The sequence below is a fragment of the Lemur catta genome, chromosome 9 (assembly GCF_020740605.2).
Source record: "Lemur catta isolate mLemCat1 chromosome 9, mLemCat1.pri, whole genome shotgun sequence".
Lineage (NCBI taxonomy): Eukaryota > Metazoa > Chordata > Mammalia > Primates > Lemuridae > Lemur > Lemur catta.
In genome coordinates this window covers 68,940,078-68,967,567 of record NC_059136.1, presented here as the reverse complement: position 1 = coordinate 68,967,567, position 27,490 = coordinate 68,940,078, and the positions used below count along the sequence as shown (strand labels likewise).

At 37.0% G+C, this 27,490-nt stretch overlaps 1 protein-coding gene and 1 long non-coding RNA gene across 3 annotated transcripts in view; one reads left to right on the top strand and one right to left on the bottom strand.

Annotated features, from left to right (window-relative positions):
* CNGB3 (cyclic nucleotide gated channel subunit beta 3) overlaps nt 1–27,490 on the bottom strand; it is a 146,166-nt gene that overhangs the window by 77,100 nt on the left and 41,576 nt on the right. Inside the window, exons 4-7 of the mRNA XM_045560498.1 lie at nt 11,604–11,758; nt 9,664–9,816; nt 8,626–8,834; nt 1,868–1,918 (exon numbers count right to left, since the gene is read on the bottom strand). Coding sequence (XP_045416454.1) covers nt 1,868–1,918; nt 8,626–8,834; nt 9,664–9,816; nt 11,604–11,758 — 568 coding nt within the window. The remainder of the gene's footprint in view (nt 1–1,867; nt 1,919–8,625; nt 8,835–9,663; nt 9,817–11,603; nt 11,759–27,490) is intronic.
* Nucleotides 1–27,490, top strand: part of LOC123644434 — a 75,005-nt gene that overhangs the window by 40,470 nt on the left and 7,045 nt on the right. The gene's annotated exons all lie outside the window — the stretch shown is intronic.

Sequence of the window (27,490 nt, the reverse complement as noted above, 5' to 3'; positions counted from 1 at the left end):
CATGGAATCATGGCTAGTGGTGGGATAGTTCCTTGCGCCATAGTGGCTAGGCCACCTGCAGCTGGCAGGACTGAGGAAGTGTGGGGCATCTTGTCTGGGAGTTGCAGTGGCTGGGGCTTTCCCTTTACCCATGTCTGACTATGGCAGCTGCTGCTGTGCTATTCAGGTGGCAGTGGTGGGACTATCTAGATGGCAAGATGATAGCGGCTGGCAGATGCTGAAGGCCAGTGGGCTCCTGCTTTGCTCAGATCCCTGGGAGGCAGACAGTAGGGGTGCTATGGGAGTACATGGCACCCAGTCACAATGCATGTGAGAGCACCTTCCCCCTCCATTCCCTCTCTGTCCTGGGAGGGATAATGAGGTTGCAGCTGCATTGGACCCCATCCCTCTGCAGACTGGACACTCTGAGGCTGATAATGCAGAGTGGTGTCTGTTGCAGTGACCTGAGACCAGAAGCTGCAAGGACCCCACTGTGCCCACTCTCTGGTGCAGTCCTGCTGCACAGTCTCCAAGCAGCTCTCTGATCAGTTTGGAGACCTGCTGTCATGGGGGAGCCCCCTTGCAGCTCATGTTGCATGTCCACTGGGGGAATGCAGAGCCCTTGCGATCTCTCCCTTAATACCTCTCCATATGTGGACACTTCCTCCAAATAACTTCTAATCTTGCTGAGCAGATCACTCCGCTTCTCTCTCCCCGGCTTTGGGTGTCTCCAGTCTCTTCTCTGATGATTCATAATGCTTTCTCCAAAATAGTCGATCTGTGGGTGAACCTCTATAGCAACCCTTGATCCTGTCAAGTGTGGGCTTCTTTCAGTCCACCATCTTGATCCCCCCATTATGATCTACAGGACCAGTATATATGATCCACTGTTGACCGAAATGTCATTGTGTGTCACATGACTGTAACTGTAATGCAATGCCATAGACAGGCAGGGTGTGCTGAAGGAATTCAAAAGGAAGAGTGATCACAATTAAATATATGAATTAATTTAGCCCTTATTCAAACTCAAGAAAGTAATTAAGAATTTGAAATAAGTTGTGTAGCATTTACAAAGAATAGTCATCCTCTTTGTAGAATTCATCAAAGTAATATAAATCTTTTATGAATATGCCTAAGTATGTGGCAATTTTTTACAAAGAAAATTAATTGGTGATAAAAACAAACCAAAAGGGATTTTAATCATTGTAGATCTCCAACAGAGAGAGTTTGGGACCTAAATCCGAATTTGTATTCCTTTAAACAAAATATGAGACCACTAGAGTGTTATCCTTGAAGTGGGAGACTGGAGTTGAGGCAGACAGTTTGGGTAAACTTGGATAACCTCCAACCTCTGCCTATATCTCAGAGCCATGTAAGAAAGTACTTTGAATACAATTATTGGCAATAAAACATAAGATTATATTTTTATTTGAGTAAAGGAAGATTCCATGATCTAAATAATTGCCTCTTTTCTATTTCTTATTTTGCTTCTATGAACAAGAAAGAAATAGGAATAGAAACAATTTTGCAGATGTTCACACCATTATGTTACATGAATTGGAGGCTAGAATTCTGTGGGCAAGACAAAGTACGCCCCATACTCCTTTATTGATATTTAAATCAGAATTTAAATGTAGACACTAACTTGTTTTGGTCTGCTTAATAAAGAACCATATGTTGAATTACTCATTTGCACATACAAGGAAATGTATCATGTAATTATTGAGAGGCAGAAAATTCAGGCCTATCTTTGTCTAATAAAACTTCATCTGTATGAGTTTTGTTACAAAAGAAGATGATTTGTTTGGAGAAATCTGTAGATGGGACTTAAAGTCAAAATGGTAAGAGATTACTTGAACAATTTTGAAAGTGTCTGTACATTACCTACCTGAAATTTTGGAGAACTCCTGTAGTGTCTCTTTAGCTCATTTGCATCCACCTGAAATATGTTTATATTTCAGTTAATTTTAGACAATTTCATCAATTGTTTTCTCACTTTGTTAATAGTTATAGCAATTTCTCTCTACTCGTTCCTTCCTACCTCAGCCTATACACATGCTCCATCTTCTCACATTTTAAAACAAAAAAAATTTCCTTGGCTTTTGTTTTCTTTTTGTTATTGCCCTATTGTTTGTCATAGTCAAGCTTCTCAAGAGAGTCACATTGCTTTACTCCACATACTTCTCTCATATTTGGCCTTAACTCATGACAATTTGGTGGCAATTTGGCTTCTTCCTACTTCTCTCATTGCATCAAGGTTAACAGTGCAAAGACCACCAATAACCTCCTAATGATTACACCCAGGGGACCCTTTATCCTTTCATGGCACTCACTATATTTTTAAATGACACATATATTTCTTGGCTCATTTGTTTAAAATCATTATACTCCATTAAATGGTAATCTATCTGAGGACAAGTTTAATTTTATTTAGCAACTATACATAATTAGTGCCTGGAATATACTAAGAGCCCAATAAATATTAGTTAAGTGGATGAATAGACAAAGGAAGGAAGAGATGAATAAAACTTTTAAAGTATTTGACATTTTTGGGGGCAATTTTATCCTTGAAGTTTTCTCTTTCCAAAGAATCTTTAATGTCACTCTTGGTTTACTTCTTCATTTCCAACTTTTCAGTATTCTTGAACTCTTGAGCTGGTCATTTAAAAACTGGCCATTTAACAATGGCTGGGTGTGGTGGCTCACACTTGTAATCTCAGCACTTTAGGAGGCTGAGGCTGGAGGATTGCTTGAGGCCAGGAATTTGAGAACAGACCAGGCAACATAGAGAGACCCTATCTCTACAAAAAATAAAAAAAAAATATTAGCAAGGTGTGTTGGCATGCATCTGTAGTCCCAGCTACTCAGGAGGTGAGACAAGAAAGTCACCTGAGCCCAGGAGTTTGAAGTTGCAATGAGCTATCATGATGCCACTGCCTTCTAGCCTGGGCGACAGAACAATACCTTGTCTCAAAAAAAAAAAAAAAAAAAAAAAGATTAACATTGTCTTTTCTTTTTTTCATTATACTTGCTTCTTCCTGGGAAATCTCACCTATTTTTTATAGTTTCAAAGATCACCATGTGTGTTGATGCTACCACATCTCTACCTGAACCTAGTATCACTTCCTCGAAGCTATTGATCCATGCAAGCAACTGCCCAGTGTTTTCTTTACTTAGCAGTTCCAAACCTGAGTTCATCATGATTCTCCATCCTCCGTAAGCCTAGGGGTGCTCCTCCTCCTCCTGCTATTGGGTATCCTATGAGCATCCTCACCTACACTGGTTAGTGATCCTACACTACTCACTCTCCCTCAGCCCTCTTCCAACCAGCAGCCAAGTTCTACTGACTCTTCTTCCAAGTACTTCCTCATGTCCATTCTCTCCTTTTGGCATTGGTATCTCCCACTCAAATACTAACCAAGTGTGGCCCTGCTTAACTTCCAAGATCAGATGAGGTGGAACACGTTCAGGGTGGTATGGCTGTAGACAGGTATTGGTATCTCTACCTTTAGTCTTTTCCTCTTGATCCAATCTATAATGGCAGCCAGATGGTCTCTCTAAATCAGATCTTTTAATAATCCCCATTTATGTCAAATCCTATGACTCCACATGACTTTAATAAAAAATCCAAATTCCTTTTTATGGTATTCAAGGCTCTCCTTTCTGCGTCCCACTCGCCTCCTGGAGCATCCCACACCTACTCTGGTCAGCAGTTCCTCAAATGCATCAGGAATTTCTCACCATTATGCCTTTGCCCTTGCTGTTCCTAGGGCTCAAAACATGGTTTTCCTTTTGTTATGGGAGTGGAAGGGTACAGATAACTCTAACTCATCCTTCAAGATTTGGACCAGGTGTGCCTTCCTTCACATGGTTTTCTCTGAGCCTCATAGTACCCTATAGCACATTTGTCATGAGTCACAACATAAAATCCTACCATTTTTCTTTTGTCTCTCTGTCCTTCATACTCTGAGCTATGGTCCATATCTTTGTCCTCAATTTCCTCAGTTCCTAATGCAATGTCTAACACATAGTAGGTGCTCAATAAATGTGCAAAAAGTGATAGATGAATAGGATGGCATTTGTTAATATTCATACTTAAAAGAATTAATGCTAGTATTTGACTTAGAGTCATATGTTTCAGATATATGTAGAAAGGGATTTTCTAAGTGCTCTTAGTTGATCAAAGTATTATAACTTGTACACATGGAAGCAGCATCTTATAACAATTGTCATCCAGGCTGCTCAAGTTCAGAAGTTTTAAACTACTGCTGAGCAATGTTAAAGATTAGTTAGTCAATGCCCCAATTCCTGCCACCACCCCCAACTTTTTTTTTGACTATAATTTTTACTCATATACACAATTTAAGTTTTACAGAAATATATTCGAAAATACATTATTTGCTCATTTAATGATTTTAAATACGAACAAAATGGCTTACCAAGCCACAGGTAAACATAGATACTGGTTTAAGTTGGTAGCCTTATAAATCATGCACCACGCTTGAGTAAAATTGGTCACCTCCTTCAAAGCTTATATGGGACAGACAGACATATTTCAAATGCTGTATAATAAAGGTAAAATACCACCTCCTCCCCACATCCAGGAAGAACGTTTTTAGCACATTTATCTGTTTACTTTCCGGGTTGTCTATAATCCTACCATTGAATAAATGTAAATGCAACTAAAACTTGCTAGATTAAATGAAATGCCATCTAATGATTTTAAAATCTCTGTTTTTCAGATTACTAAATAAATTTAGCATCATTAGCCTTATGAGGATCAGCATGCTCACCGGTAACAATTAGGTACTTATTTTTAAAATGTCACCCTTTTTAATTCTCTCTCCCTCTTTTAAACCTCATCATTATGCAGGCAACATTTCTTCAGGGCAGGCTTACTTTCGGAAGGATATGTTAATTGCACCTAAATCCTTTTCCAATACATAGTTTTTGAAGAAGATCTACCCAGGTGTTAGTATATTTACTTATTAGCACTACTCTTCTGATAAACAGTTCATAGAAACTCCATGCTTTTACATTAAACAGATAGAGGTATTTCAGAAATAATAGTAACATCTGAGACAACTATAATGGAGATTAAATAGTAATTCAAGGAAAGAAAATTCTTGAACCAAAATTACCATTCATTCACTCCTTCAAACATTTTTTGAGTATACTTTTTGAGTTCCTACGATAGATAAAGAAATGGATTGAATAGTGTCCTTACTCTCAAGAAATTTATTTTCATGTAAGAAAGAGAGAGACATCAGCATATGGACATCCACAGACCCTGAGCTAGATGTATACACTGTCTTATCTAATCTTCACAATAGATTTATGAGGTGGGTACTACTATTTCCATTTTTCGGGTCAAAAAGATTTTATTCAATAAAAGGGCAAATTAATTTTCTTCAAGTTAATTCTATTAGCAAATTTCAGAAGTGAAATTTGACCCTGGTCTGTTTGTTTCTGCTACATCATAATTAGCCTAATCGATATTTAACAAAATTAAATAACAGAATTATGAATACGGTACATGGAGCACAGAGAAGGGAGTAGTTAATTTTTTTTTCAGATCAGTTTATAAACAGAAATTGAGAGGATTAAGTGTCAAAAGCAGGTGACTATAAAGGAAGGCCTAATTGACGGTGTTACTAGATGGCCCTGAGCATTTCCATGGGTCCTTGTGGTTGGTGGGTTTAGCAAAGGGTTGTATATGACAGTGTCTCATATCTAAATCATCTGCACTGTCATTTCCAGTTTGATTTCTGCTATCTATAAGGAAACGGTGTATAGAGGAGACTTTTTTGTTGGTCCTTGATTCAAAATTCTATCCTCTGTTGTAGAATCAGTTTCAGAAGAAAAGATAGAAATAAATGCTGTGGAAAACTTGTAAACCCTGCTGATTCCCTCTGTTGTGGCTGCTAACACCTCGATCTGTTGTCTGTTACTTGTTTGTTTTCTCTCAAGGCCTTGGGGAATTCTTATTTCCATCCTCCAGTCCTGGTGCAGTATTTAATAAACAAAGTATGTAGGTATATCTACTTGGCAACTGTAGGTATTTAATAAATGCTTGTTGAATAAATGAATGAATGGATGAATAATTTGGTGGTGTGTACCAATAGTAGCATGGACAACTAAATGTAGTGAGACCTTCAGGTTGGGTAATCAATGTACATAGTCTTCCTACCAAAATGTAATCAAGTTTCAAAGGCTAAAACTACCTACTCTAAATTAAAGAAACCATTAAACTTCTTCTGAACAAATAAAGCAATTATTTCCTGCTCTATATTTGTAGCTTGTGATAATGCATTTTAAATAGAGCCCGTTGAGTGTGTTTTTATTTGTTATTTTTCTTGGTTTTAACACTCCATTGTGTGCAAAGGCCCCTTAGAAAATTGGAAATGAAAGTCTCTCCTTAGTGATTTTGTCATTTTCCATTTGTCAAACATTGATTTTCTCCCCTCTTGTGCATCTAATGGAGGTTGAAATTAGTGTTCTTTTTTTGTTGTTGTTTACTTCTTACTTGTACACCATCATCATCATTCATCAAACTGCCAGTGAGCTCTGGGGAGAGTGCTGGCGAGTTAACTAATGCTCTGAACTCCTCACAAGGAATATTTTGAATAGATTTTTGCTACAGCTTTGGCTCTTGCCTTTAGAATTTCTTTCTAGGAAAGATTTCAAATAGAGGAAACAGTCCCCAGAAAATAATGTTTTTTTTTAAGAGAAAAAATAACCGAAACTACTCCTTTCAGCTTTTGGATAATTTAAGATCTCTTGGAGATGCAAAAGAAAATATTCAGAAGTAGTATTAAGGAACCTGTTCATCGTCTACAAAACTATCTACAAATTTAAGGTGCCATATACACGGTCAGGCTGTTCCTCCTCTTGTGACATTGGAGGATGTGTTCTGTGCAGCCCTCACTGGGACTCATGAGGAGGATGTCACAGTGACAGCAGTTGGAAGGAAGCATCCTCCCAGTTAGCCAGGGAAGGGGTCAAAGGGTAGAGGCTATGAGACTTGGGTATGTGCTTGTGAAAACATATTTTTCTATTTCTTTCTTAGATTGATTGATTGACTATGAGATTTCCTTAATATTGGGAATAAATCCAGGAGAAGATAATTTCTCCTAAGGGTAAGAATGCTAGTTTTTGAGGTAGGGCATTGCATTTGATGATGAGAAATGGGTTGCAATGAATTTGGCAGTAAAGAATGAAAAGAAGATAGGCCAGTAGATACCATAATCATTAAAAAGCAACACAAAACAACACAACTGTGGAGCTGTTCTACATGTTTGTGATTTGCACATGTCTGTGAGGTGTGTGGCTTCCTCTCTGTGGTTTGGCTCTCTTGATGGGGATATTGAAAACTCATTGCTTTATCATTCCTTTATGGCACTGATAGTATATTTTGTGATGGTGGAAGTCTTCTGTGTGGTCTGATATGATAGCCACTAACCACATGTGGTAGCTAAGTGCTGAAAATATGGATAGTGTGGCTGAGAAACCTGAATTTTTAATGTAATTTAATTGTAATGAATTGAAATTCATATCTGAATAGACATATATGCCTAGTGGCCACCATATTGGACAGTGCAGTGATTCTACACTGATTAAAAGGGTCACGACAGCTTTGTTTTTTAAGTAAAATTTTCCCGAAGTGTCCAGATCTGTCAACTTGGACTTGATTTTGGTACTATATGCAGGCACTGTGCTTGGTGCAGACTATACCGTTGTTAAACTAGATACAGTCTGTTTCCTAAAATCTTACAGCCTAATACTTTCTCACAACACTGGGCTGTTTCCTAAGAAGGTTGAATAGTCCAGGGAAGGGGTCTAGTGAATGAAATAATACCTGTCTTATTTAAAAAAATATTGAAGTGAATGGCAGACTGTAATATGATAGAAAACAATTGTCTCACAGATTGTTTGAGGCTTGATTACTGGAGGGATATATATTAAATTGTTTCTTCCTTTTGCATGGATAATTTATACATCTTTAAAAACATTATTTAGGTAAAAGATATATATGTCTTCAACATTTCAGACTTGGCGCTATCTTTGTATCCTCAAATATTGTCAAATTCTGAATAACTCACCAACCTGAACTAGGATGGTTTTGAAGGCAAGGCCTGTGTTTGAATCCTGGCTCTGCTACTTTCTAGCTTTATGGTTTGAGCAAATCATCTACCCTGTCCAAACCTCATTTTCCTTATTTATAAATGAGGCTAATAATATCTTTTTCATAATGTTATTGAAAGAATTAAGTGAAGTGTTATAAATAACTTAGCTAGAATAATAACAGTAGCTAACACTTAATAGTCCCTCACTATGCATAGGCACTTCACTGGCCTCAATTCATTGAATCTTCCCATCAACATTATGAGGGTATTGTTGTTATTCCCATTTTAAAGGTGAGGAGGCTGAGGCACAGGGAGATGCTTGTTCTCTAACACATAGTGAACACTCAGTGGTTGTTTTGTTGCTATTGTTTTTTTAAATTATTATTACTGATAGTTTGCTGTAGTTATCCATGCAGAGATAGCTAAACATTAAATAAAAAAAAATAGCTAACTTATTTTTTCACAGTCTGAGTAGCTATCGTTCATTTGAAAGTTTCTGCTTTTCCCAAACCCCACTTACTATTATATCTCCTCCTCTTACAAACTGGAGTCTGGGCTGGATAAAAAGCATATCACACAGGTAGAGGATATCACACACAGTGTCTGTGATAAGCCAGTAGGGTGCGTTGCCTGGTGTTTGATACGGAAAGACGAGGCGCAGCGGGATAAGCCAGCAGTTCCAGTTGTAGGCAAGGGTGACAAGAAGGAGCCACAGGAGATAGAGTCGATCTAGAAAAAGAGCAACTGGAGTGATCCAAATGGCATGAAATGAACATGAAAAGAATTCTCTTGCTTAGTTTGGTAAGGTTGGGGCACTACCCTTTGGAGAGAAGAAATTTTCTCTTCTCTATTAAACATTCAACACAATTGTGCCTCTAGAGTGGGGGCATCTGGCTTTACAAGAGATGTTAAGTGATCTTGTCAACTTTTCCAACAGTGGAGGGTTTTCTTCCAGTCTCCTAGAGAAGTGGCCATTCTGAATCTGTCCCCACGGGTAACTGCACTGTTTGGATCAGGAAAGGGGACACTGAAGAAAAGTCAGAGGGACACTGTTCAGGCTTCACTGCAGCAGCAGGTGGTTAAGCTGCAGGAAGGGGTATGGCGCTGAGTGAGAAGGGCAGAGAATCAGCCCCTTAAGGCAGTCCACGTCCCTTCACACGTGGCCTCCTTCTGCCATGGGAGGCCACCGGCGGGGATTTGTTCAATTAGAATAATCAACAATGTGATGCATGGAAGAAGACACATGTTATAATGATGTTCTTCTTTTTTGTGTGTGTCAGTGTACATATTGCTGAGCACTTTGGAGCCTTCTTTTCAAAGATAATTAGGGGCAAGACAGGCCCCAGACTTCCTTTTAAATATAGGCAGGACTATTTTAGCTCTTATTTTCACCAGAGAGGGGCAAATGACCCTTTGCAGATTATATAGTTTCAATTCTGCTTTCTAGATAGATTCAGAGTATGGGCTAGGAAAAACAGAAGCTATCTATGATGATGGATTACAGGGGTTCATGGGATAGCCAGTCCTCCCACTGGGATAGTCCGCCCTTTGATGGTACCTGAGTAGGAATCTATACTGCTTGGAAGTTTAATTCGCTTTAGGTACTCTGTCAGAGGCATCTTCTGGAATTTGCAACACAACATGCTGTAGTATTGTTCTTTTGTTAGCTTAGCATTGCTTTCTTGTGTTGATGATACAGCTACGGGCTTTGCTTCACAGGAAAAAAAAAAAAGACAAAATAATTTTAAGAGGTTAAATTAGCTTAATGAGCAAAAACTTTGGATTTCTTAAAGTGAGAACATTGAGAATCCCTCTCAATACAGATGAGGTAAAAACCTTCATGACATTTAGATTAGTGACATTTATTTCACTTTATATATAAATTGAACTATATAAAATAGTTTTTTATATGTATGTAAAACAAAACATCATGTCATATACTTTAAATATATATAATAAAAATAAAATAAAACCTTAACATTTATAAAAATATACAAGCAATGAAAACACTGGAATTTGGAAATACATGACATGGTTAAATCTCACTAATAAAGTGTCACATAGAATATCTTAAATGCAACCTTGGTTCTCACATATTTTGAAGCATAAATACAGTCAGGGCTTTGGATTTACCTAGACCAGAAACATTACAAATGTACATCATTCCACAGGGTTTAAATTGGTGATGATTTATCCTCATACATATCCTTCAAGCTATTGATAAATAAAGCTCAAAATATTCTTTTCAAATATCTTTATCAGGCCAGGCGCGGTGGCTCACGCCTGTAATCCTAGCACTCTGGGAGGCTGAGGCGGGTGGATCGCTCGAGCTCAGGAGTTCGAGACTAGCCTGAGCGAGACCCCGTCTCTACTAAAAATAGAAAGAAATTATCTGGACAACTAAAAATATATATAGAAAAAATTAGCCGGGCATGGTGGTGCATGCCTGTAGTCCCAGCTACTTGGGAGGCTGAGGCAGTAGGATCGCTTAAGCCCAGGAGTTGGAGGTTGCTGTGAGCTAGGCTGACGCCACGGCACTCACTCTAGCCCGGGCAACAAAGTGAGACTCTGTCTCAAAAAAACAAAACAAAACAAAACAAAACAAAACAAATATCTTTATCAAACTATGATGTGTCTGATTTATTGTGGCCTCTTCTACTTAAATAGAAACTGTCATATAATACATAGTTTATTTTGAAATCCTACCTTCCCTCACACAGAACTACAAGGAAATTTTCAACTCCATCCCATGTAATTATCAATTTCATTTGTATTTATCTGTTCCTAAACAACCCAACTTTCTTCTATTCCTTTTCTATACATGTATAAATATTTTGCATAGATGTAATCATAGCATATGTCTCTTTTGTGTTCTACATTATTGCACTTGTTATTTTTCATAAACATTTTTGTCATTACTAAGGATGTTGGTAATTATCCCTCTGCTTATGTGATTGGTTTGTGGATGTCCTTTGCTCTGTTGGATACTCAGGTAGTATTCTTGTATTTTTATAATACTTTGTATATTATGGGTATTCTTAATATTTACAATAAAACTTACTATAGCAGATACTGTTGGTGGCTCATGCATATACCCTGGGCCAGGAGGTCACCTGCAGTGGGCTCCTTGTGTCTCCACCTGAGGGTTTTTTCGAGCAAGTTTACCTAAAGTGCTGAGAAGTCAGCAGCAGGCCACAGCAGTAACCAACTTCCTCCTTTTCCATTAGGATAATTCTTCATTGTGATCCACACCGTTTTTCAGCTGGGGCAAGCCCCAGTAGGCACAGCGATGACCCTCTTGTTAATACATCTTTACTGTCTTACTCCCTTCCATGTCTTTCCACTTTCACCTTTCTGGATCACTTTCAAAATAAACTATTTGTACCTAAGTTGCTGTCTCAGGGTCTGCTTTAGGGGGAGCCCAAACTGAAACATTTGCAAAATACATTTCCCCCCCAAACTTCCTTCTTCCCAGTACTTGGAGGGAACGATGCTTACCAGCTTGCGGGCTGGCTTCGGGTGAGGATATATCTCCCTCTACCAACTTTCTCTTGTAGACGAGTGTTCTTTGACGCATTCTTCTCACCAGGTTGCGTAGCTGGGCATCAGCATACTCGTTTATAACAGGGGCTCCAAGCGTTTTGCTTTTTGGGCTAAATAAGGGAAAAAATAGTGATAGAGATAGGAGACACATACAGGAGAGGGATTAAGTCTTTTCACCTTCCTTATATATTCAGTTACTAACTGTCCTTTTTTACAGTTGAATAGAACAATTCAAACATTAAGTTTAATGGAAATAGTGATGGTGGAATACAGATCTGTCATCGAAAAATTAGGATCCACAACAACAAATGGTCATTCTTGACCATATTGGGTCTTGATGACTATGATTCTGTCATTACACTGTGTCACTAGGAGTAAAGCTGTAGCTGGCAGGGCAGGCAGGAATCTAAGATGGCCCCAAGGTTTCCTGCCCCTTGGTGTGCATGCCTGCCATACTCCTGGGATTGATGAAGAAGGTGGGTTTCACTCCCAGGATTAGTTCATGTTATATGGCATAGCTGACTTTAAGATGGGGAGACTAGATCAAGGCCTGATCTGATCACAGGGACCTTTAAAAAGCAGAGAGTTTCTCCACCTGCTGACAGAGCAAGAAGTCAGAGATTTGAAGCATGAAGGAGATTTTGCCTGAGAGAAATCCTGCATTGCCGACTTTGAAGGAGAAGGAAGCCGCCTGATGAGAAGTGAACGGGGCTTCTAAGAGGCTGAGAGTGATCCCTGATCACAAGAACACAGGGACCTTAGTCCTACAACCAAAGGAACTGAGTTTTGCCAATAACATGAATGAACTTGGAAGTAGGTTCTTCTCCTCAGCCTCCCAGTGAGAACCTGGTCTGGCATGGCTGACACCTTGATTTCAGCCATGTGAGACTTTAAGCAGAGAACCCGGCCACGCCCACCCAGACTTCTGATCCACAGACCTGCGAGCTAATAAATGGATGTTGTTTTAAGCCATTAAGTTTGTGGCAATTTGTTATGCAGCAACAGAAAAATAATAGAGCTGGTGTGTTTTAATGAACTTCCTTTATGAGAAAATATACAAACAGACTAGTACAGAGTACAGGGTATGCATTAGTATACTTCATCTAGATCTGAATTTCCTCACAGATTTCCCTCAGAGCTCTCACTCTCTATCTTCCTTCTGATGTCTGACATGGGATCTACATGGGCCTGTGTGGGCTGAATTCATTCTGATTTCTGCACATTTCTATCTGCCCTTTGCATTTCACTTCCAAACTGGAGCCCATGAGTCCAAAATGAATTTCTTTGTAAGTGTATGTTCAATTTAAGGTGTTTATAGGACCTTAGGTGATAGGATCTAGTTTGTGATACACAAGAGACATTCAGAAATACAGTCTGGCAATAAGAACTTGGGGGTCATCAGTGTATATGAAATATATGAAGAGACATATGCATATGACATCATCATAGACGGTAAAGTTCTCAAGTCTGAGAACTATGTCTTTTCTTTATACTCCACAAGACCTAGAACAAGGTAGGTTTTTAATAAATGCTTATTGAATAAATAAACCTGCTACTTCTAACCTTTTTTTGGACCTCATTTGATGTGCCTCAGTGTTTTTAAAAAAATCTATAAAAAGCAAAGTTGAGAGTTGGTGGATCATTAACTATAAAGTCAGATAATCAAACTGTCAAGATGTCTAATACAAACTCCAAGACCAAAGGAGGATATTTTTTCTTTTCCTGAATTATATATAATCCCTAACTGACCATACAATTGCCATTTAATCACACCAGTTTGTAGTGTGCAAACCTACCTCATGGTTAAAATGCTGAAAATCATATTAGAAAGAATGCCAGCATTTCAAATATGTATCTATTTTAAATGTGATGTACTTTTATTTTTGTGTTAGCTGGAGCATTCATATGTCAGTCTATTTTCTTTTCTTTTCTTTTCTTTTTTTACAGCTCTTTTTTTTTCAAGAATCCTTACTCTTCTTCTCCTCTGCCTATATACACACACAGAAGCTATGAATGTATTTTTCTTTAGGTAATTTTGTGACTGAGCAGAAAAAGGCAAATATAGATGAAGAAACATACATCATGAGATAAAAACCAAAAGGGGATAGAAGAGGAACCTGGTGGCTATGCTGTACATACTATGCTTCATTCGAGCTATATTTGACATGTCTCCTTCAGATTACTAATTGTATGTTTTTTAAAGAATTATTCTCCCCTCGGCCGGGCATGGTGGCTCACACCTGTAATCCTCGCACTCTGGGAGGCCGAGGCGGGTGGATCGCTTGAGGTCAGGAGTTCGAGACCAGCCTGAGCAAGAGCGAGACCCCGTCTCTACTAAAAATAGAAATAAATTATCTGGCCAACTAAAAAATATATATAGAAAAAATTAGCCGGGCATGGTGGCGCATGTCTGTAGTCTCAGCTACTCTGGAGGCTGAGGCAGTAGGATCGCTTAAGCCCAGGAGTTTGAGGTTGCTGTGAGCTAGGCTGACGCCATGGCACTCACTCTAGCCAGGGCAACAGAGTGAGACTCGGTCTCAAAAAAAAAAAAAAAAAAAAATTATTCTCTCCTTTATTCCATGATGGAAGATTTGGTAAACAGTAAAAATATTTTACAAATTTTGATAAACATGGAAGGAAAGTCTTACTGGATAGTGATCTTTTATTGAGAAGAATGAGACTTTTAAAATTTGCTTATGTACCTATATGGAAGAATAAAGGATTACTTATTGTTAGAATGAAATTTTGGGACTTTTTTGGGTAAAGGTACAGAGAAAATTAATTTTTTAAAAAAATTTGATGGAAAAGAAGAGAATTATAGTAGTATTTCTAATTTCTTTAAATTCAATCCAAGGAATAGGCAAAAAACCAAAAAAAAATCATGTAATTGACAAATGTGGTCATAGATGTTGTTGCCCTCCAGGGCAGTGTATCATAGTGAGACTGGGATGGATGAGAAGCAGGTCTTTTTTTTCCTCCCATAAGCTTGGGGAAAAATGTCTACTAGGAAGGGGGAGATAGGAAAGAAATACTTGTACTCTGCTGTTGTACTCAAGAAGTTTTAAGGAAGAGAATATATATAAGATGTGGATCTTGAAATTGGTTCTTTTAAAACTGTGTTTGTCAGAACTCTTAGAAAGTTTTCATGTACACCCCAGGATAATATATTCTCAACTTTAAGATTGCTGCTTTAATATAACATGAAGTGATAACCAATTTTGATGATCATGGTAAAATGGGTGAATGGTGGTCAGGGATGAGTTTACAGAGGAGATGATATCTGAGTTAAATCATGAAAGATGAATGATACTTTGATAATATTAAGGAAGGTGTTCAAGGCAAAGGAAACAGCCTTAGAAAGGGTGTGTTAGTTGCTGGTTTATGGAATATGACAAATATATTTTAACATAGGATCCCAAATGACCCTTAATTTGGCTTGAAAGGTCAGTTGATACTGATGGGGAACCACAACAGAATTCTAAGCAGAAAAGGGACATGATTAACTATGCTTTAGAAAAATCACTGAAAAAAGAAAGAAGATAATTAGTTGTGGTAAGGAAGAAGTATAACTTGAGAGAGTTAAGTTAAAATATGTGAGTTAATGTAACAGTATGAAATTCCAAGTTTGGTCATTGTAATGTGTTGAATACTATTTGCCAAAATTTATGCCCACCTGGAACCTCAGAATGTGATCTTATCTGAAAATACATTATTACATTACAGATGTAATTATTTATTTTAAAATGAGGTCATAGTGGAGTAGGGGAGCTCTTAATCCAATGACTGGAATCTTTATAAGAAGGCCAGGTGAAAACACAGAGGAGACACAGGTAAAGCGCTGTATGACAACAGAGTCAGAGATTGGAGCCATGCATCTTCCAGCCAAGAAACACCAAGGATTGCTGGCAACCACCAGAAGCTAGGAGAGAGGCATGGAACAGATTCTCCCTCAGCTTTTTCAGAAGGACCAAACTTGATTTCGGGTTTCTAGCATCTAGAACTATGAGGGAATAAATATCTGTTGTTTTAAGCCACCCAGTTTGTGGTAGTTTGATATGGCAGTCCTGGGAAACTAATAGAGTTAGCAAAATGGATAACTGAAATACCACATGAGTAACTCAGATGGAAGCATAAGGTGTAAGAGAAATATAAATACATCCAGTTTAGTATATGTTAAACTAGAGGTGTAAATTAAGATACAAGCTCTCTTTACATTCAGTACAGCAGGCAGTTGAGAATTGGGGTCTAGAAATCAGAAGGGAGGACAGAGCTGGAGATATTGAACTAGGTAGGGATCATCTGTCTAGAGGAGATGGTGGGAGTTATGCAGGGGATGAGATTACTGTTAAGAACCTGCATAGAACAAGAAAAGATTGGGAGGTCACAACCTTGGAATTTGCTGACATTTAAGGAGTAGCATAAGAAAAGGAACTGCGAAGTAGCAATTAGAGTAGTAGGTCTAAGAGAAAAATGTCACAAAAGTCAGTGAATGTAAGAGTTTGAAAAAGGAGGTCAGTGGAGTGTCATGCTGCACACAAAGTGAGTAGGATGAGGGCCAGAGGAGGACTTTAATTTCAGCAAGTTAAAATTTCATTGGTAATATTTAAGAATACTGGTTAGGAAAATGTGTAATGCCATCACATTTTTTCATTTTCTCCTCATTTGTCTTAACAAGTATTTTGTAAAAAAAAGCATGTAGAATCTACATTTGTTCCTTAAATAATATTTTGGATTTCCATTCATTATTTTCTTTTGCAAACTTTGCTAGATTCCCCTTAATTCTTAATTAAGTATTAATTCATTTTTCAGTGACTTAACTCATTTTTCAAAAATCCCAGTTGGTTAAAGTTCTTTTAAACTTGCTCATTCTATCTTTAATAACAGACTGGATTAGGCAAAGAATATTGCATTCTAATTTGGGAAGTTTTGAGGGGAGGGAGAAGCAGTTCCCTTTTCTTTTGCTGTGTTTAGGCAATAATTAATGATAAATCTACAGCTGCCTTCAAAAGTTATTAATACATTTGAAGAAAAAAATCTGCTTTGAATAAGTGAACATTTTGGGGGGAATCAATTTCTAAATGAAAATAATTAAAAATAGCACAAATTTATGATTTTTGTCAAAGTATGTAGCATCTACTAGAAAGCCCATAATTTTTAGGCAAATTTGGGAGAGTATAGATATAACTCAACCAAGTCTCACTTCACTCCTTTCTTACATTCACCCCTAAATGCTGCGAAGATTTTGAGTTGTTTATCACATTTCACTTGTGCATATGGTATTGTTTGTACACATTAGTTTGTACATATGGTATTGTACATATGTATATTATGATGCACAATTTCTTAATCTAAATTATTCTTGATCTGTCTAGAACATGCTGCAGTGCATTTATGGCTCTAAAGCTTGTTTCTACACCTTCTGTTAGCAGTCTACTCTCCAGAGCATTTCTTCTGTTAATCTGTTAACTGTTGGAGGTTGTGTCCATGATGTTTATTTTTACTGTTAGTGAATCACATTCTAATGGCCCATAAATGTAGTGGTACCTAATCCTGTCAAAAGTTAGGCAACTATTTTAAGGTTAAAGAAACAAAAGAGTTATAAAAATATGACCACATAGATTGTATCCATAAGACGTGTATGTACACATACATGCATATGTACACACACAACAACAGACATAACCGATGGCCACCCTTCTCAAATCTTAACCCAACTGGAAAAAGAATGAATAAACATATCAATATAAACATAAAATAATCCTAATACTAATACATTTCATTTCAATAAACATTTTAAATTCCCTAACAGTTTCAGATATTTTTTTGAGAGTAAGTAAGCAACAAGTAGGGTGACTATGTTTTTACCATTGTTTTCTGTAGAGTATCAGCGTGAAAGAGTCAAAGAATATATTCACAATGTCCCTGAAAATTGGGGTCTTGGGGAAGTTCTGAGGTTTATTATGAACATCTCATTTATTTATTCAATGGGTATTTATTGTGCACCTAATTTGCATTATAAACGATAACATGTTCTATAGTCACTTTGAAGATTCTTTAGTTGATATTCCTCTTTCATTTTACATACACCCTTACATTAGTTCTTACTTATTAGCTTATTCTAAGTAAATTGATGTTTTCTATGTTTAAACTGGTTTATTAGAATGTGTTATGGACTGAATTGTGTCCCCCCAGGACTGATTTGTTGAAGCCCTATCTTCCAATGTAACTGTATTTGGAGATAGGGCCTGTAGGGAGGTAGTTAAGATTAAATGAAGTCATAAGGGTGGGTCCTAATCCGATAGGACTGGGGTTCTTATAAGAAGAGGAACAGACACCAGGAGCATTTTCTGTCTGTGCATGCACAGAGGAAAGGCCATGTGAAAATACAGCAAGAAGGTGGACATCTACAAGCCGGGAAAAGAGGCTATACCAGAAACCAATCTTGACAACACCTTGATCTTGGACTTCTAGCTTCCCAAACTGTGAGAAAATAAATTTCTGCTGTTTAAGCCACCCTATATCTAGGAAAAAAGGGGTAAAGCTATTTTAAGAAGCAGATAGAAAATTAAATCAAGATATTAGGCTGAATGCCATAAATCCGTAGACATGACAGAAAAAAATCTTTAAAAAATCAATAATGCTTGAAAACAAGACATTGCTACCAGTAAACTAGGAAGTTTGAGAAGTTTCTGAAAGATAGAAGGCACGTGGGTTCATATGTTAACTCATTTAATGCTTACAGATTGTGAAGAGCTCAGAACAGCCTTGTCATTATTATTATTAATGAAGAAAACCATTGCCCAAAATACTCACAGAAGTTTGTTTCACAGTGAAAGGGTTCTGGGAGTGTTCTACCCTTAGAGGTAGTGGATACAAGCGGCCAAAAGGGCCCATGGTCAACCATTAGGATGATTACACAGGGAACCACATTTGAAGCAGGGAAGGAGGTTGCCCTTCCTTGAGGGCATTGAGTGGATGGAGGCAGAAGCAACTGCCTCTAGGCAATGAGAGGAGAGCTATATCCCAAGATATAGAGAAGCAGAGCTATATCCCAAGTGGATGGCAAAAATGAGAATGAGAATGGCAGGAGTCACACTTTCTTTTTCTTTCTAAGATTACGCATCCTTTCTTTTTGCTTGAGGGAAGGGTAAAAAGTTCTAATTTTTCTGGAATGCTAGCTGTGTCAATATCACACATGATTCTCACAAAACTCAATGAGATGGGCTTCATTAGGTCCCTTTCAGATGAACTAACTGAAGTCCAGTCTATCTGACTGAAAAGCCATACATACATATAGGTGGTTGAAGGTTATAAACAAATTATTAATATTATTGTTATTATTATTATTATTGTTATGAGACAGGATCTTGCTCTGTTGTCCAGGCTAGAGTGCAGTGGTATTATCATAACTCATTGCAACTTCAAATTCCTGGGCCCAACTGATACTCTTGCCTCAGTCTCCCAAATAGCTGGGACTCCAAGCATGTGCTACCATGCCTGGAAAATTTTTCTTATTTATTTTTATTTTTTTGTAGAGAGGGGATCTCACTATGTTGCCCAGGCTGGTCTTGAACTCCTGGCCTCAAGCAATCCTCCCACCTCCCGCAATGCGAGGATTACAGGCGTGAGCCACTACAACCGGCCCTGTTATAAACAAATTATAACAGAACTAACAGAAGAGAAAAATGAAAATAATTAAAATTTAATGTTTGTTTGAGCTTTAAAGGATGAGCATTTTGATTTTAAGAGGCCAAACTAGCCTCATAATGAATATCTTCTCTTAAAAAATACAGGAAATTCACAGTACGTGGAACACAGCTAAATGAGAATATAGTTATTTGGGTTTTATTTTAGCAAGATGTGCTGAGAGATGAATTTATTAATATTTAAGTGGAATGACACTAACTTAACCTTAGTTTGCTTATGTGTAAAGCAAAGCTAATATTTTACAGAGGAGAATAATATGCTAAAGTATGGGAAAACACTTTGGAATCTTTAAGAGGAAAATGGAGAAATCAAGAACGCCATATGGTACTATAACATAAATTTCCAAGGCTTTTCAGAGAGGCAGGCTACTCTCCTGATGAACATTGTCATCAAATTTTATGGTCAAAATTACTTACCATGTCTTGTGCAAATAATTTGTATAGTCTGTCACACACTGTATTACACCGAACATTCAATTCAAATACCCTAGTTTCTGAAGGGCATGGCAGCACATAGCTATAAAACTTACTCATAAATCATAAGGGCATGGTTGAAGGAGCTCACCATTTGATCTATTTGTAGTCAGTACAGATCTTGGATGTGCATCACAGATTTTTATGTAAATCAGGGTTATCAATAGTCATATAAATTAGCATTTGCAACTTGATTCCTCTTAGTGAATGTGACAGAATCATCTTATTGGCTACAAGCAAACTGCAAAAGCAGTGTAAAAGAGATTACATCCTTAAAGTATTGCAGACACCCTATGGATCTGTTCTTTTTAATTTGATATTTGAGAAGAAGAGGTAATTTTCAGCAGAATTGTGTATAAATCCTTTTGGAAACTGAAATTTATATTTGCCTTTCTAGCAATAACCTGAACTTAGGGTGTTCTGCAATTGAGAAGAGGCTGGGATTATCAAGGTTCCTGCCATGCTACCTGTAGTACTAGGTTCTTAAACTTAGGTGATAAGATATTTGTCATTAAATGTGAGTATGATGATGTTGAAAGAAAAATATCATGGCACCCAAACTGGTGCTGTTATACTCACAAACATTAGATATTTATATTTGCTTGTGTGCGGGGGAAATTCAAGTTTTGTAGTGTGACGAACTTACATAATTTTTTGACTTCTTTTAAATAAAAAGGATAGAAAATTATAAATCCTAATTTCAACACAGGGTCTTCAATGAGGGACTCTGAAACTTAAGCTTTATTATCTTCACAGTAAAGTCATCTCTGCAAATGTTAAAGATGTGTTCAAAACAGCTCAATGTTTAAAAATCCACCACCAAGGCCGGGCGTGGTGGCTCACGCCTGTAATTCTAGCACTCTGGGAGGCCGACGCAGGTGGATCATTTGAGCTCAGGAGTTCGAGACCAGCCTGAACAAGACCAAGACCCCATCTCTACTAAAAAATAGAAAGAAATTAGCTGGACAACTAAAAATATATATAGAAAAACTTAGTCTGGCACGGTGGCATGTGCCTGTAGTCCCAGCTACTCGGGAGGCTGAGGCAGGAGGATTGCTTGAGCCCAGGAGTTTGAGGTTGCTGTGAGGTAGGCTGACGCCATGGCACTCTAGCCTGGGCAACAGAGTGAGAATCTGTCTCAAAAAAAAAAAAAAATCCACCACCCATAGGTACCACCTCACACTCACTAGGATGGCTTTAATAAGAAAAATGGACAATGAACATTGGCAAGGTTGTGTAGTAATCGAAACTTTTGTATTTCCTGCATTGCTGGGAATATAAGATGGTTCAGTCACTGAGCTATGGCAAACTGGTGGTTCCTCAAAAAGCTAATTGTAGAATGTCCATAATAGTACTATTCCCAGTAGTCAAAAGGTGGCTACCACCCAAATATCTATAGTTGGATGAATGGATAAACAATTTGTAGGATATACACACAACAGAATGTTATCCAGCCATATAAAAGAATGAAGTACTGATATATACTACAACATGGATAAACCTTGAAAACATTATGCTAAGTAAAAGAAGTCTGGCACAAAAGGTCACATATTGTATGATTCCATATATATGAAATACCCAGAACAGATAAGTCCATGGAGACAGAATGCAGATTGGTGGACACTGGGAGCTGGGAGGAGCAGAGAATGGGGAGAAACTTTTTAATGGGTGAAATATTTAACTTTAGAGTGATGGAAACTTTTTGGAACTAGATAGAGGTGGTTGCACAACATTGTGAATGTGCTAAGTAAATGCTACTGAATTGTTCACTTGAAAATGGTTAATTTTATGTTATGTGAATTTCCCCCCAATCAATTATTTAAAAAAATCCACCACCATTCATTAACTCAATAAACATTTATTGATGTATTAGGCCTTTGACCAAGATGTGGAAATACAAAGTCAGAAGACCTTGCCCTGCATAGTATAGTGTAGGACAACATTACATTGCAGTGGGTTAAGTTCCAAGGAGAAGTAATCAAGTGTTTATAGAGTGCCTACTATGAAATAGGTATCTGAATATGCTAAGAAGGTAAGTCACATTACTTGTTCTTAAATAATTTAGTATCAGAATGAAAAAATCTATGTATGTTAACACAGTTACAGAATTGTGTGACATTCACAATGAGTGATAATAAAGGAATTGTCAGTTAACCTTCTAAAAGCAAATGAGGCTTGGGATTACTGTGAAGGGTAGATGGGTTGAAGGAATGAAGGGTACTGTGGGGGCAAGAGAGTGAACAGAAGCATGGAGATATGAAGGAGTTGGGATGTCATGGGAGGTAAAGAGAGAACCAGGAGGGAAATATTTTGGGTGGTATTTGTCTTTTCATTCCCTCAACTGGGAAGATTTTTATTGTGAATTCAAAGTAAGAATCTACTCTATAAATTTCATACATTGATTCTCAATTTGTTTTCTAAAACTACCCAGCATGAATCTAACCCCTCTTTCATACAATTGACAAAAATTACCCATTTCCTCCCATCATGTCCCAATCATCATTTCCCTCCCATCATGAACCTTAATTTTCCAGGGTACCATGTTACTGAGGATATATTCATGTGGCCTGACACTGAGACCCCTTCATTATCACTGTGGATGCCTTTCTCTGGAAGCAGTCTATTTTGTCAGAGGACCGTTGAAGAAGTGATGCCAAGTAGCAAACAGAATACAGCAGACCTGTTTTGATTAACACAAATTAAGTGTGGTCTATGCATTCTGCATTTGTATTATTATTATCTGTTTTAGATTAGTTAAGTCCCAATATTGGCTTATATTGAGTCACTTTCCTTAACTAAATTTCCTAGCTCTTTCTAACGTGGTTCTTCCTCAGTTTATAGTAAAGTGATTGAATATTTAAAAATTCTATTTGGAGCTCTACTTATCTCTCTGGTAAATTTTGAATAATATTTAAGTTGCATTTTTCATGAATATCACAATAACCCCATAAATGAAGTTGCTCAAATGTAATTATCCTCTTTTTCAGATGAGGAAACTGAGGCTCTAGAAGATTAAAAGATTTTCCCAAGTTTACAAGGACAGTAAGTGAAAGAGTAGGGAATAGAATCAAGCTCCTTTAGTTTCATTTGTTTTAATCTATTATTCTTTTTTTTTTCTTTTTTTGAGACAGAGTCTCACTCTGTTGCCCGGGCTAGAGTGAGTGCCATGGCATCAGCCTAGCTCACAGCAATCTCAAACTCCTGGGCTCAAGTGATCCTCCTGCCTCAGCCTCCCTAGTAGCTGGGACTACAGGCATGCGCCACCATGCCTGGCTAATTTTTTTTTCTATATATATTTTTAGCTGTCCATATAATTTCTTTCTATTTTTAGTAGAGACGGGGTCTCGTTCTTGCTCAGGCTGGTCTCGAACTCCTGAGCTCAAACAATCCGCCCTCCTCGGCCTCCCAGAGTGCTAGGATTACAGGCATGAGCCTTAATCTATTATTCTAACTACTATTTTTATCCTACCACAACTATGTTGGCTATCTTATCATATTTGTTTTATTTATGGATTTGGGACTTGTGTCACCTATGACTTTACCCTGGTCCTGATGAAAAATGTTGAGCGGCACAATATAAAATACAGAGTCTGTAGTTGTATCTTTGGAGATCAGGCTGATACCGGTTCATCTATTAAAATTCAGTAGGTACATTTGTTCAGCTACCTATGAATTCACTGAACACACGTCTACATTTGTGTAAAAGGATATTATAAGAGATTTAAAAATTCTTTTTCTAAAATAATGTTAATTGGACTTGTTTTAGCAAAACCCATTTGTTATCTAGGGACCACCATTTTATGATGCTCAAAAAATGCTGTTTAACAATTCATTCTATCTAGTGTTCTGCCAGGTATCAACATAATGTTGTATGATCAATAGTTTTCATATTCTACATCATGTCCCTCTTTGAAAATTAATTCATTTGCTCATTTTTATACAGCAGATTCAAATCATTTGCAAATGGAGTTTCTTCTAAATGTCATTTGTTATTTAGATGTTCCTTGGAAACCAAATACAAATGTCAGTTTCATCAGGGCAAAATGACACTTCTGAATCTACTTGTGTGTGAGCATTATTATGATTTTATAGTCTAGGGTAAGTAATTCTCTTTAATAAGTGGAATAGAAAGCATATTTCAAGCCTGTACTTGGTGGAGGCTTTCACCAGGGCAAGGACGTCTTTACTCAAAGACAGAGAAGACAATTGCTCGTGGAGTTTGCGTCCCTGTTCCATTTCCTCCCTAGCACTTCTCCATGTTTGATGATTGTTAGAATTTCTTCATAGAGGAAAAGTTTTTCTTTCCAATTAGAATTAGGCTTACCTTGCGTTTTGGAGAGGTAGCATATAATATGTGTTAAGATGTAAATTACCAAGATTGTTTTATTTCCTGAAGCAGATTCAGATGATGGGGAGAGGTGGTGGTTAGTGGGAAGGGGTAGGGTGTTAGAAAGAGGAGGTATTAAAAGGTTGGGATTTTCAATGTGAGGGAGATGAAGAGGTGGAAAAGAAGTAAAACACTAAAAGGATGAAGTCAAGGGCCTCTGTGGGTCATGATGATAGATTTTGACTATTTCACAGTTCAACACTGGATCACTTTGGATCACAGCAAGTTTACAATTAAGGCAATGAAGACAGTTTGTTAATGAAAGCATTTCCTTCTTTTCTCATACTTCGTTTCCTCTCTTGAACTTTCTCATTCTGGACTCTTATTTCCACCACTCCCCACAAAACTGGCACCGCCTTATCTATTGTGGTCCTTAGTATTACAGGCTCCTTAAAGGCAGAAAATAAATCTGAGGCTCTCTCATCTATTTGGGCCTATATTTATTGTCCCAGGTGCTGGGGTTATTTTTTTCAGCTACTATCAGTGTTTTTTACAATTAGTAATCAATGATCAAGGAGGTGATTGTTTGGGTACACCTTTATGTTTTGAAAGTTAGTGAGGTGGAATACTCCCACAACTTGATTTTTCTCCTGAAAGCGTGTTTTTAAGTTCCTCATAATTTGAACCTCTTTATTGTACCTTAGGGTCATATTGGAAATTATAGCAGAATTTAAAAATCATCTTCATTATTATTTTATATTGCTATAATGATTACTAATTTAAATATAAATAAATTGCCCCAAATTTTACAAATAAACAATAGAACTATAATAAGACTACTGAATGTCAGTATATTGCATATGAGGACCATTTCCAATGAGTCATTTTTTAGTACTTATGGATTCATGTTACACATTACACATTATGCCGGCCCATGACCAATAAGGACCTGACATCCACGATAATCAATAAAAGGAAAAACTCCTGAAAGTTTTCAAGTCTTTCATTGTCTGAAAACTGCAGTTAGTTTGGATAGAAGTTTAATTTCCCATATTTTGAATCTCATGTTAGATCCCTTTAGCTAAATTTATAGGGTTGTCATAGTATTTTATTTCAACAATGCTCATGATCTAATGTCAGCAGGTGGTGAATCCTTTAATCTTTCTTCTCAGTCTCTCTAAGAGGAGAGTCACTTGGAACCAAAAATGCAGTTTATCCCCTTTCATACTTTTCTTCCTCTTTCCTGTCCTTCCTCTTCGCTCCTCCCCATCTTTTAATCTCTTTCATTCTTTTTGCTCTTGCTTTCAATCTAAATCAAGCCAAATAAAATGGCAAGACCCCCACAAAATTTTAACATGTTCAATTTCTTATGTTAGTAATATAAAGACACTTAATTTCTATCCTTTTTTTTTTGCAAAGAAAGGAGGTCTAGGCATTTCCAAAACTAATTACTACAGAATAAGAGCTACATTAGATGAAAAGCAATATTTTTTACAGGTTTATTTCATTTAACTAATGCATACATCTGAAGCTCTTTGTGCTTTTTCCTTCCGTTTGACAGTGATTAACTCAGTTCTATCTGAGGCACTTGTATGACATCTTAGAAATTATTAAAGTATATTGCCTGCCATTTTCAAACGCTTCATATACTCAGCATCATTTAATTAAACATATGGAAATTTACCAGTAGGAAATTTCCATGAATGAATATATTCAACTAGTTGTATTTAAATGCTAGTTATGGTAAAAATTCCAGAAATTTTTCTTAGAGTAGGACTTCTTTCTCTAATGTTACTTTCTATTTATAAAAGTTCTGTAGTTACAATTAAAAAGATTAAATTGTTTAAATTCTACTCCTCTGTCCCCTTCCCCCACCTCCAATCACTCTCAGGTTATGGTATGAATCAAAACCAGTGGACCAAATGTGGATGGACTGGTGGACTAAAAGGAAGGGGTGTTTTAGAATAATTCCCAATCTTGATTATTAGCCTCTGGATAATAATCTTGTTAAATATAGCTTAAAATACAAACGATATTGCAAAATCGAATCCTAGCTCCACTAAAATCCTTGCCTCCTCAGCCCAGAATGAATGCTTCCTTTTTTCATATTTTTGTAATGTGTGAAAATGAACTTTGTATTTTCTATTTTAATAGCCATGAGCTCATGATTCTCCCAATTAAACTTTATGCACATACTCTCTATCCCTCTCTTCTTTTGCATTCCAGATGTTCCTTGGCTATAGAAAAATCTCTTTGGCAAGCAGAAGGGTAGAGAGTGTAGACTGAAACTTCAGATTTTTAAGTCTAAAATGGAAAAATATGTCAACATTATTAATATTACAGAATTCATGAAATTTAATTTCTTCCAGTGTTGAAGTACTTTCTGCAATACATATGGGGCTCTAACACTAATAATAATACATAATTTTTGTGAATTGGGGCATAGAGGCAAGCTTTGGAGGATATCTCAGAAGTCTTCTTATCCAATTCCACCTAAGCAAGAATCCTCTCTACATGATATCTGGACAGATAATTACCTAGTCTTTGAATATGGGGCCTCTGTGAACTGCTTAAGATAATTTAAAAGATTGGAAAAACAGGAACATCACAATGTAATAATGCATTATTTAAAACATAACTCTCTTACTGGAAAATTTTTATTATACTATATCATGGTAGATTTCATTTTTAAAAATTATTCAATAGATAATCACATAGGAATACCCACAGTATTTTTGTACTCCTTTGTTATGCCTTTTACCATTAAAAACCTTAAAAATTATTTTTTAATTGCTAAACATGAGTAGTCATTATTGAGAACCTGGAAAATAAAGAAAAGGTGAAGGAAGAGAAAAATATGACTTTTAGGTCATTATTCAAAGAAAGTCATTGTTCACATTTTGGTGCATATTCTTGAAGCCTTTGTTCTATGTATAGGTTTGAAAACATTGGAGATTAGATGACATGTAAAACTCTGTATTCTACTTTTTGCTATTAACAATTTAACATGTGTTTGTTATTAGAATTTCTTTGTAAATACTTTAGTGGTTGTGTAATAACCACACATTTAATGTATATACTATAAAATGCTTCTTTATCTTTTTTCATATTATGGCACACTGGAAAGTGACTATCATTAAGACACTATGAAGTGAAAAGATGAAGGTGCTTGAAGCCAGAGGCAACTGTCCTGGGGCTCTGGCTGCACAGACAGATCTTATGAGCATCTCTGAGGGCTCAGAAGATCAATGACTCTGTAATCCATACTGTAATGTGGCAGAACCCACCAGTGGGACAATTCTTCTTAAGGCTCTTCTACTTTGTTCTATCATTGG